Below are 12,994 nucleotides of genomic sequence, written 5' to 3'. Positions count from 1 at the left end.
TTGGGTTTGATGCACTACTTTTTGGGATTGGAGTTGTGGCAGAAAGATGAAGAGATCTTCCTTGGATAGCGGAAGTATACAATTGATATATTGAAGTCATTTAGGATGGAAACCTATAAGCCCATGTCCATGCCACTTGTGACCAACTAGAAGAATATCGATGCTTCCAAATCAGAGGTAGTGAACACAACTTTGTAAAGATAGTTGATAGGCTCTCTTATGTATCTGGCCAACACCAAGCCACACAATTTTTTGTAGTGAATTCACTTAGTCAATTTATGGTGGAACTTAAACATGTGCACTAGGTAGTTGTGAAGCATGTTTTGAGGTATCTCTAAGGAAAATTTGATTATGGGATGAGGTATATTCAATAGGATGGAGTGAAGCTCGAGGGGTTCATCGATGCAGATTGGGTAGGTAGTACAAATGATAGGAAGAGAACTTTAGGGTGTTGTTTTAGCTATGAATCAGAAGCAATTTCTTGGTACAACAAGAAATATAAGTTAGTTACATTGAGTTCCGTAGAGGTCAAGTATATAGAAGCCAATATGGCTACATGTGAGGCTATCCAACTTCAGAAACTTCTAGCTGGGCTCTTTGATTAGGAGCTAGATCCAACAATAATTCATTATGATAATTAGAGTTGTATCAAACTCTCTAAGAATCTTGTGTTTCATGACAAGTCAAAGCATATTGAGATCAAGTATCACTTCATCAGATATTGTGTGGAGAAGGGGACAATGAAGTTACAATACATTCCTATGGATGAGCAGATAGAAGACATCTTGACGAAGACCTTGATGAAGAGCATGTTTCTATTCTTTAGGGATAAGATGGGTGTTGTGCATAACACCTTCCTCACTAAGAGGGAGTGTTAAGTTTTTTGTAGTTCGGAAGGTGTGGTTGTGGAAATTGCTTTAGTGTAGCTCTTATTGAATCTTCAACATTAGCATATTTTCTATACTATAAGTAGAATATTTCCTAGAGTTGTGAGGTTGACACCAAGAGCAGTTTTATGTGTAAGATAGTCTGAGTTATGTGAGACAAGTTTCCTTTCTCTCACTTCATGTAAGAAAAGTTATAGTTTGTGTCATTCAAGGAATGTTTCTCTTACGTTGTGTTGTTTGAGGAAAGCTTCACTTTTCTTGCATTATTGAGATTTTCATCAAGAAAGCTATATATGTAGAATTGTTTTAGCAACTAGGATTGTATTCAGAAGTAAAGTTTTCTCTTGAAGATGAATGAAAGATTCAACATTTTTAAGTTTTTTCCCCGCATTGGGGTTTCCTGGGTATATTGGTGTTATTTGTGTTTGTGTGACTGGTTTCATGTGAATTTTCTTCTGCTATTCATTATTGTTAATTAACCTAGTGTATTAATTGTTACAAATCAAATAGTCTATTTTTTGTGATATTTGTTGAGTAGTTAATCTATTGTTGGGTTATAGAAATTAACAAAAATAATTTGTGTTGGAATGCGAATATTTTTTGAAAGAGTGGAGCATTAACCTAGCTAACATTGCAAAGAAAAATTCTGACATGATACAAATTATAGAGATTGTTTAATATGGGCCCTTTCAAATGTCCATTATGTTACATTGAAGAAGAAAGACTAGATCACCTCTTTGTCTAGTGTGATTTTTCTTACAAATGCTAGATTGGTTTTTTATTTAAGTTAAATTGGAAAGTATCTTTGCCTAATACATTGAAGGATATTTTAACTAACTGATCTATAACACATAAAGGGTTGATCTTGGATGGACTATGGTACGATATCCCAACAATGGTAATTTGGCACATTTGGATGAAAAGGAATGAACATATTTTCAGCAATAAGGTGTCCTATTTAAGGATGACACTAAATAAGATTGAAATTGGAAACTATGAGCATATCAATGTTAAATTTGCAGATAGACAATATGTTTTCAAAATTGGTTGGGATTAATAGATGATTAAAATTTGGCCACAATTGATTCCTCCAAAGGGAGGTGATATAAAGAATAATCATGTTTAAGCTGAATCAAAGTGGTCTCTCCCATCAATTATTTTTTGGCAGCTCCTCAAGGGGTAATCCTGGTCCATTTGACACCGACTTCATAGTCCAAAATTAAAATGGGCTATTGATTTGGTGCGGCTTGGTAAATTCCCGATGGCACAAATAATGATGTTGAGTATGCGGCTCTTCTTGGTGTCCTTAAGATGTGTAAGGATAAGCACCTTCGAAACATTGATATTGAAGGTGATTTTCTAAATGTCATAAGCGTAGATATTTAGAACTCAGCTCCAAGCTAGAAATATAATATGTGGCTTGGATGGATTCACACATTATTGGGGAGAATCATAGACTATACGATCATGTACATTTGTCATGAAGAAAACAAAGAAGCATATTTTCTTTCAAATCATGCAATTGAGAAAGTTGTTCCATAGATTATTTCAAGTGATGCCACAACATGGGCAAACCTTTAAATAGGTGGCATTAGTTAGAGAGAATAGGACACCACCATTGCAAACTTAAGCATATTTTCTTTCAAATCATGCAATTGAGAAAGTTGTTCCATAAATTATTTCAAGTGATGCCATAACATGGGTAGACCTTTAAATAGGTCACATTGGTTAGAGAGAATAGGACACCACCATTGAAAACTTAGGTCTAGGATGGGATGGTCTTTGATGATAAGATGAGAAATGTGATAAAGGACGATTCAAATATTGAACCTTTCCTCGATAATTGACTAAGGATAAGATAAATATGGATACAACTCCTCTAGTTATTTTAGATAGGTGATAAGTAAAAATGGTAAATGATGAGCTCTTGGAAGACAACATAAAGGTTACATGTGAAAATCTTGCACACTTCCATGATGAGGCTCTCTTTGGCTCAGATCGAGTGGCTTCAAGAGGTCCTAGAAGCCATTCGTATTTTGATGCATACTCTTTGTAAATAAACTATAATATTTTTTATGATTAATGATAGGGATCTACCCCCTATGGTAGCGATTTGATTTTAAAAAAATGTCTATCTCATGATCTAAAATATATTTTAAATGCTACTACATTATTTCAATTACCTTAAGTTAGCATTTATTGATTGTGCAGTGAGTGGTATCCTTGCTCTACCACAAGTGAAATGTTACTAGACCCTATTCTCTTTTCATTTTTCTTTTGATTGTAGATACCATATTCATTTTTTTATGGCTATAAGATTCTATTCATTCATTTCTTTTTTCTTTTTCTTTTTACAAATGTATGAATAAATATAATTTCATGTTAGCTAAATAATTTTATTTCAGCATACATTTTCATGATCGTTTCCATGAAAGTTAAAGTGTAGGAAAAATACAATATTAAATTTACATAAACTTCCCTTTTCACTTTGTTTAAGACTCAATTCTATCTAGTTATTGCTTATGCAATGATAAATGTACAAGTAACACAATTTCTATGGAATGTTTACATATAAAATAAATCATACTTATTTCCATTTTTAGTAATACCCAAGAAATAGTCCTAATCCATAATTTTACCCATTTGTCACTTAGGGTCCATTTTTTAATTCAAATAAGTGTCCAAGGTGAGTTGCATAGTTTAAATAAATGACCCAAATATCTTAGATTTCAAATCTAATTTAGCATTGAGTTAGCCCTTTGAACCAATCATTATATGTTGACTTAAAGTGGAAACATTTCATTAGTATCCTTTATAGTTGTATTCAACAACTAACCCTAGTTCATTTTCAAACTAGAGAATTCTAGATATCATCTAACAAGATACTTTAAGATATAATCATTCACATAATTGAAACATTCATTATTGCATTGTCTACTTGCACTAATATCTACAAGATCTTTTCCATGTACTCTTATTGTCTTTGATCATTTTTTTTAAAGTTGTTAACTTGGTATCCTAGGGTTTCACAAAAGGGGGACATATTCGTATTCATTAGAAAACTCCCAACCACAAATAATTATCTTATGTAGAAATAGGCCAGGGTACCACTTAGGATAGGTTGAAGGTGAACATTTAGAAATCTGTAAAGATCAAATTTCTTCATTTAGATCAATTCGACACTCTTAAAATTAAGATTCATAAAAATACAATCGATATTATAATTGCAAAAATGACTCGTACTAGTAGACAATGACCATACAATTAAAAAAAATCAGCAATCTTCTAAAAATCCTTAAGAAATAAGTTTCTTGGAAGATGTCACAACTAGAAAATTTGCTAGAAACTGGGGCAATGTCTATAATTCATGGGATCTATCAAGGTTATCAACTCCATGAAAGCGGCTTCAAGAGGCTAGGGTTCATGATTCTGGCAAGTTTTTTTTCCTAGATCAAAGCGGGGGTAGTTCGTGCATGATAAAATGAAAATCTGTTGTTGGAAATAGGGTTTGCAAAGTGGTTCTAGGAAATTGCCCTTCTTGTGGACAAAACGATATGCACAATTCACACATTGGTTCTACAATCGGTCATATGGTTGATCAACCCCCTGTTAGGCAATGTGTGACCAATTCTTGGCCTAATCAAGCATGGTTTGGTGGTGCTAATGTTGTAGACTCCAATTTCCCTCATTTTTTGAAGATAATCCAACCTACCACTAGCTCTCAAAAATTGTGTTGGGGGAAGATATTTTGCAAGAGGTAACAGAGCATTTTTCTTTCTTTGCTAAGCATGGTTTGATAGGTAGGTTTAGAGGGTTGTAGCCGAGTTTGATAGAGCTGTACAATTGGATCTCAAAGATCTGGCACCCTAATCTTGTGGGGGATGTACAAATATATGTTTGCGAGTGAGGGTTTTGTGTTGTTGTTTTTACAATGATTTGGATCATTGCACTATTTTGTGTGATCAACCATGGAACTACGATGAACACTTGCTAATGTTGAAACCTTGACATCCCTCCTTCATCTAGGTACTAAATGGTTCTCTACAATTCTAGTTTGGGTAAGACTTGTGAATCTACCTTTATAGTTTTGGTTTGAATCTTGCTTTGAAGCCATTGATAATAATTGGGTAATTTTTGGGAGTTGATGAGAGTTTCTCAGATTATTTTCATACTACATTTGCACACATTTTGGTTGAGATCTATACTACCAAATACCTATTTGCAGAGATCTCCATTTGCACCAAAAATGGGTGTTAAAATAGTCTCTATACTATGAGGGTGTCCCCTTCAGATGTTGCAAATGCTTCAATACTAGCCATATGTCCATTATAGTAAATAGAGAAATGAAAGTAAGGCTACTTGGTGGAAGGACATATCTCCTTATCATTATTCAATGGACATAGAAGATCCAAAGTTAGAAGGAAATACTAATGCTAAGGCCTCAAAGAAATCCAAAGGGGAAGGAAAGCAATCACCAAACAAAGCACAACCTGCACAAATAAATTTAGTTGAAGCACCAAATGAATCACAAAACACACCAAAATCTTTATTTTTTCCTCCTCCTACTATGGAGGACACAATTAAGGCTTCCAAACGTTTGTTTGTGGGGACCATTGAGGTTAAGGTAAATTCTCAATCCTTGCCCATGGAAGTCAAGAAATTATTTCTGAGGATGCAAAAGTGCTGCTGGGGGATGAGGCACAAGGAGGTACCTAGACTATTGCGCAAAGGAAAAATAAAAAAAGTGAGGTTGTTTCCAACATGAATCTTCGTTCCAATACCATCAATGGAGCAAAGAAAAGATTGGTGTATGAGGATGTCAACACATAAACAAGCAATTTACATCGTATTACCTTTTTTCTTTTGTTATTCTGGAGCTCGTTGATGGGCTCACTAGATTACAACCACATTCTAATGTAATTGATTTTTTATTTTAATTTAATGGGTACAACCCCTTTTGCTATTAACCTATAAAAAAATAATCATCCAATTTTTTTTGAAATTTTTATATATCAACAAGTTAATTACCTAAATATGTTACAATATATCTACATCAATTTATTATTAAATACACTGCTAAAAACATTTGTTTCAATACATATTATCCATTCACCATCTGTGGGATATTTTTCCAAGATCGTATCGTATGGGATATACAATCCAAGATCATATCGTTTGGGATATACTTTCCAAGATCGTATAAAGAGGCGACCGGCAAAGCCCACAAACTCATTGAGTGCAGCGAAACCTGGATGAATGAATCTTTTGTTTCGCCATTACAAGAGAACTGAGGGCAATCTATTGATATGCAATGTCTACTGTTGGGTAGGCAATGGCTACCGCTCCAGGAGAAAGAGTACTAGAAGCCGACTTTTTGGCGAACATGGCTTTCTTAAACAGCGACTCCACCGAACAAGATTATTTCTTGCAAGGGAATACCACCACCAGCGTTCCCCCTTTGACATCCTCTTTCTTCACCATTCCATTCGAGTTCATCCATGGAGAAGAAGAGGACAATGCCTGTACTGCTGCCCCAACTGTTCGTTCTCCTCTTTGCCCAACTAAATCATTCAGTAGTCGCAATGGGAATCGAAATCCCCAATCGATAAAAGAGAAGCTCTTCCTTGAAATCGACTCTCATTATACGGTACACTACTCTAGTCAATCTTGCATTCTTGGACTGTGTAATTAATGTGGTGGGAGGGATAATCTTTTATAGAAACATGGCGAACCATCTAGTTATGTCTGTGTTTGGCCGTATTCTACTATTTTATATTGAATTTTTTTTGGTAATGAATGACTAATGGCAAAAAGGATGCGATGTGTACACACCAGGCTTGACAATATCAATGCAGCGCCCGTGTGCCCCGGCGTGTACGTACAGATGCCTCTAAATAATACAAGAGTTTAAACACCTGTTTGATATTTGACTTCTTTTGATTTCAGACTTTGTATAGGCGATGCGGTTCTTCTTTGAATCACACGTAAATAACAGATTGATTGATCACTACAAGCCATCTGTTTATTTTTCGTATCTTTTGGCTATGAAAACTAGGATTGTGACGTGGATTAATATGTACCTCATGGTCGTGCATATAGGACTTTGAAGACGAGTTTGCCGATTCATGTAGACCTCTTTCTCCCAGAAGCAATACTTCATCCAAAAGACAGAGAGCTACCCGCGTTCACAATTTGTGCGAAAAGGTTTTTTCTCTCAAGTCTTATGACCTTTATAGAGGTATCGTGACTTTAAGAGATTTTGTTATGAATGTTTATTCAATGGCTTGGAAGAAATAGATCTAAGTTTCAGGGTTTTGCAGAGGCGAAGGAACAGAATCAATGAGAAAATGAAAGATCTTCAACTTCTGATTCCTAATTCGAAGAAGGTTAGCTTATTTCCATGGCTTTCATTACCATAATAGAGCTTAGAAGTTTAATCACAGAAGCAGAATCTTTGAACTAATATTGTAGTTGCTATTTATTTCAATTATTTTTGACAGACAGACAAAGCTTCCATTCTTGTCGAAGCAATTGAGTATGTCAAACAGCTTCAACTTCAAGTACAAGTAAGTTGCTCCATTACAGTCATTAAGTTTCCACGGTTCATTTTTAAAGAATTCATACAGTCAAATTCAGAAACTTTTGAATTCATGTTGCTCCATGTTTTTCGAGTTTTGCAAGCATTAAGTAAACTTTCAACTTACATCTTGACTTAAATGTGTTGTAGATGCTTTCTTCTCCAAATAAATCGCATATCTGCGTACCAATGGGAATCCCATGCTTTCAGGTGCCCCAGATGTGCATGAAGATGGGATCCCAATGGAGTAATGTGTGCATGACCGTGAACCAGGGAGTTCAAGCAGAACCAGGACTATGGTCTAATGAAGGAAACAAAGAGTATTTTCATACAGTAGGTCTGCCAATGTTTACCAAGGTTTCACAGCGCAATGATGTATGACATGCAGGGAGCGTTAATACTTCACCGCCCAAGTCTCTTCAAGCAACTCATATTCGCTAGCCCTAGCCTGTGTGCTTTCAGAAACTTTATCATGTATTTTCGCTTGTAGTAGCAATAGTCTTTTCCAAGCAGCTAAATTAGGATGATTTTTTCATGATCAGCTTTACGTGGAAAACAATAAAGTATCACAGGTTTTACTTATAAAGAAGTGTCACATGGTGAGTCGGTCTCAAATGAAAATAAATGTACATGTGAAGAGGAGTATATCAAGACTTGAAGTCAAGATCTCTTCATATGTGAGACATTTAAAAAAAAAATTAGACATAATTTAATGTTTTTAATTATTTTTAATTAGCAATTTCCCAAAGCCATCAGAAACAATCAACAGATATGTCATCAAGAGTCTGGTGTGTACACATCACATCATTTAAATTTCTGAACATATGTCATGATTATCATTTCCCGTAAACTTAAAACAATCACATTTGTTCAATTTATATCACCTATTATTAAAGCGTAATGGATCGAATATATTCTTTCGACATATTACATATTACTAAATCTGATGAAGAATGCATTAAAATTGTTATAATAAAATATGAAATTGGGTATTTGTAAATTCATAATATCAAATCCCAATGGTGCATGACAGGCTGGCCTGTAGTCCAAGATTCAAAGATTCAAGCCTCTCCATCCACTTGTCTATCAATTGGATATCATAGCTCCATGCAAATAAAGGTAATATTCACCTTCATTTTATCGTCTTGCTCATTTTGTTTTCTCTAAACTAAGGACTGTATATATTTGGATTGAGTTTAATGTACTACATTTTTTTATTTAATAATCAATTCAACAAAAAAGCTAATTGACCAATCATATCACTTATTTTTCTCTCCCTCTAAAAATTCAAAATTAGATAACTAATTTTCTCACTAAATTATTTCTTAAAGTTTATCAAATTCTTTACACTATAATTTTCATATATTCACTTCAATTGCATCAATTATCAAACACCACAACAGGATATCCATGCACATCCAAGACATCTGTAAGCATGGAGTTCCCTTTGGTACATAGATACGTGATGGGTTCATCTTATTTGGAGAAGATAGCATCTACAACACATTTAAGTCAGGATTGAAGTTGGAAAGATTATTGCATGTTTTCAAACCATGAAGTCAGGATTGAAGTTGGAAAGATTATTGCATGTTTTCAAACCATGAACAAGAATTATTAAACTTGAAGCTGTTGGGGGTGGTTGGAGACTTATTAAACTTGAAGCTTTTGGGGGTGGCTGGAGACTGAAATACAAACTCAAACACAATATAAAGAAAAAATAAATGAAATTAAACATGGAATGCAGATAAACACAAGCATATAGCTCCAAGTGCTATAGCACAACATCCTCCATTAGTCAAATGATAACAAAATCATTACATATCTTAAATAAAAATATTTATGTCCCTATTATCATTATCATTTAGTAATTGTATTTCATTGCTAAGAGAAATTACATATTCCAACAGAAGCAACTTACCTGTACTCGAAGTTGTTTGACGTTTCCTCAAGAATGGCAGAAACTTTGTCTATCTGTAAAAAATAATAGTGGGAATAAATAGACTTACATATTAGTTCAAATATTCTGAATCTATGATAACACTCTATTACAGAAATAAAAGCCATGAAAATAAGCCAACCTTCTTCCACTTAGGAATGAGAAGTTGAAGAGCTTTTATTTTCTCATTGATTCTGTTCCTTCGCCTCTGGTTCTCAGCGAAACCCTAAAAAAAAACCTCCATCTTCCAAACCATTAAATAAAATTGATAAGCAAATGACTTAAAATCATGATCAACCTCTGAAGGTCATAAGAGCAAAAAAAAAAACATTTTCAGACAAGTTGTGAAGTTGGGTAGCTCTGAGTGTTTTGGATGAAGTATTGCTTCTCAGAGTCTTTGTTGAAATCAAACTCTCTTTCTAAGTCGGCAAGCTCGTACGTCTTCAGATTCCTGCATGTACGTATCAAGTTATGTTACAAGGATCGATATTTTTGGCTAAAAGAAACAAATCTTAAACAGCTGTCAAATCAATCTTAAAACAGATTTGTTTTTGGTTGGTGTCTGTTTACAGGTGATAATTAGATAAGAATCATTTATTGTAAACTAAACAATTGTTCCTGCGTATTTTAAGGAGTTCAAAAAGAGAGATCATTTATTTGCTCTCCTTTCACAGCTAATTGTTAATATTTAATTATTTAATAAAAAATTACAGACTATAGATGTTTAGAATATCGACTTTGGGTAATTGCCTATAGAATAATGTTTCAAAAGATTTATATTTTATTAGATTTATGATTAGGATAATACTAAATTAGTACAATTTATCAGATTTCTCTTTAGAAATATTTGTGTGGTTGATGAAATGATTTTATTTAATATATATTATATTATAAATTAAATTTAGTTATTATAGTTAATTTTTGAAAAAAAATTAATATTTTAAATCAATATTTATTTATGATGCATACCTTATATTATTTTTATATTATTCATATTAAATTTTTAAAGTAATATTATTCTATAAAATTATTATTTTTAAAATTGAAGTAAAACCAAAATAGAAGGATTGTTCAACTAACTAATTGTAATTTTTTAAAGCAAACTTTTATATATATATATATATATAAAATAAAATAATTATCAATTAAAATTTAAAAATTATTTCTATTATATTTTGTAACAAATTAAATAATTTTTAAGTAATTGTATGTAGGAAAAGGTGGCAATCAAAACAAATAAATCGAGATCAAATAACCTACATACCAATGAGACTCTTAGTGCAAGTATAAACTAATTTAAAGTAGTTTAACTTCTCAAGGGGTGTCTCATTGTTCTCTATCTCACAAGATCCCTATAGCCAATGTTTTGCTCTCAAATCATTGAGCAAATGAGTTAGGAATGATAACTTCAAGAATGAGTGATATTGTGATATATATGCATGAATGCATTCTAAGATCTATATGATGTGTTAAAAGTTATGATGATTAAGATAGTATGAAGATAGTGATATGATAAAGATATTGCTAAATTATCCTAATCATGATATACTAGCATGGATATACTATTGATATGAAAATGAAATGCTTTTAAATGTTTATGATGATATTTTAACAAAGAGAGGGTAAAATGATTAGTAAATTAGACTATAATGTAGATGCATGAAACTTGGATCTTTCATAATAAAGAATGAGAGCTCTATTTATAGGAAAAATAGGGAAATTGAGGGTTAAGATTGAATAATCTTAACAAGGGCTAGGATTGAAAGTTACTCAATCCATATTTATAATTTTCACCAATGAAATGGTGACAATTGTCAACAAGAGGTTGCTTGAGAGGAGATATAAGAGGCATTAAATACCTGAGAAAACATGAAGGTTACCTTAGGAGGTAAGGGTTAAGGTTAGGTTAGGGTTATGCATTGGATAAAGCTTTTAACTAAGTGGTAAACTCTTGTGCAAGGGTTAAATGGATAACTATGGTCAAAGCCATAAGTTCTTGATGAGACCCTTGAGTCAAAATGATGGGTAAGTTAGAGGAAAGTCTCTAACCAAAGGTCAAAGGTGAGTTAACCATAAATGGTTATGTAAGAGCCTTTAATGGTTTGGAAGACTTTAGAGGTTAACCATTTGAAGACATAAAGCCTTTAATGGTTATTGAAGACTTTGGAGGTTTTTGAGAGGTGACTTCTTTTTACTTAGGAATGTGAATGATTAAGATCGGATTAGGCTAAATTGGAAGTGATTAGAAGAATCTAGAAGGGGTTTAGGAGGCAAGTGGGAGATGTAGGAAAATGCAAGTGGATGAGGGAAAATAATTTTAATTAAAATAAAATGTTTTATTTTGACTAAAATAGATGCAACTTGCATAAATACAAGTGGGGGGATTTAAGTAAATGTAAATTTAACTAAAATGAAGAAAGGGGAATTAATTAAATAAAGTGATTTATTTAGTTAAAGGCTAGAAAAGGTTTAGATGAATTTAATTAAATGAATTGAGTAATTCATTTAATCAAATAGATGAAAATGAAGAAATTAATTAAATAGGAGGGATGGGGTTAAAATAATTATTAAATATTTATTTAAGAAAGTGGTCAGATTTATACGTCTACATTTTGCCCCTCTTTGAAGTGACGTATGTGCACATATTGATTTAAAGAAAATCACTGTATATACTGTCAAAATTGATTGATATGATGTTGTGTGCCAAAATGTTCAATTTGATGCCCCATATGTAGATTTGATGAATGATATTGATGATGCCCCCCCGTGAGATGAATCAAGAGTCTCGTGAAAATTTGCCAATTTTATGATTGTTTTTGAATTGATTGCGATATGAGAATATTGACTGCGTTGGATACACATTATTGATTCATCTCCTGAAAAAAAGATGATGTGGGTAAGGTAAATAGTGAAAAAGTGGGAGTAAATACATGCCCCACTTATTAACCCTTTGATTTTACCCTATTAAAAGGTAAAAAGTGATTTTGAAAAATTATTTGCACACTTGTCTTCTTGTGATTGTGACATTTAGAGCTCTGACTATGATGTCAATTTCATACTCTTTGCATTGATTTGAGTGCGTTAGTCGATACCGGAGACCCACTACATATGGCCCACCAGTAAACTATCGAAATCCTTCCCATTTTTTATTAATTTCATTGATTTTTGTCATGTTTTTCAATTTTTGGGTCAAAATTTATTGTTTAAGTGTGTAGAGTAGGTCTTTTAGTGCATACAAAATGAATTTTAGCACATAGCAAACCCTAGGTAGGTTTAGCATCTGACTGTCAAATTTTAGCATGGTCAGGGGCTAGGTTAGCGCGTAGGGTACTTTTAGCACATAGGGTTGATAGAGTAGTGTAAAGGGTATGACAAGTAGTGCATAGGATAACTTTAGTGCATCGGGTAAACAAGCTAGCATGACCGGTATGACAATTAGCGCACAGAGTAAAACAGTGCGCCGAGTAAACATGATAGCGCATTGAAGTCGTGTTGTAGCGCGTGATAGAAAAATAGCATATAAGGTGTGTTTTATAGTGCATACATGGAAAAAAATAGTGCATAATTGACATCTTAGCAGTTTGGAGCCTTGAT

At 33.2% G+C, this 12,994-nt stretch overlaps 1 protein-coding gene across 1 annotated transcript; it reads left to right on the top strand.

Annotated features, from left to right (window-relative positions):
* The first annotated feature begins 6,960 nt into the window (after positions 1-6,960).
* Positions 6,961-8,101, top strand: LOC131032204 (transcription factor UNE10). The gene is made up of 4 exons (XM_057963156.2): positions 6,961-7,091; positions 7,208-7,273; positions 7,388-7,453; positions 7,615-8,101. Exons 2-4 carry the CDS (start codon positions 7,235-7,237, stop codon positions 7,843-7,845), a joined length of 336 nt encoding a protein of 111 aa, XP_057819139.2. The 5' UTR covers positions 6,961-7,091; positions 7,208-7,234; the 3' UTR covers positions 7,846-8,101.
* Positions 8,102-12,994: the final 4,893 nt, after the last annotated feature.

This window comes from Cryptomeria japonica, chromosome 4 (genome assembly GCF_030272615.1).
Source record: "Cryptomeria japonica chromosome 4, Sugi_1.0, whole genome shotgun sequence".
Taxonomy (NCBI): Eukaryota; Viridiplantae; Streptophyta; class Pinopsida; order Cupressales; family Cupressaceae; genus Cryptomeria; species Cryptomeria japonica.
This window is presented reverse-complemented; position numbering and strand designations above follow the sequence as displayed.

Coding starts and splice junctions, on each gene's coding strand:
- LOC131032204 (XM_057963156.2), top strand. CDS start 7,235: ATGAAAGATCTTCAACTTCTGATTCCTAATTCGAAGAAG. Junction 7,274..7,387: donor TGATTCCTAATTCGAAGAAG/GTTAGCTTATTT, acceptor TATTTTTGACAG/ACAGACAAAGCTTCCATTCT. Junction 7,454..7,614: donor AGCTTCAACTTCAAGTACAA/GTAAGTTGCTCC, acceptor AATGTGTTGTAG/ATGCTTTCTTCTCCAAATAA.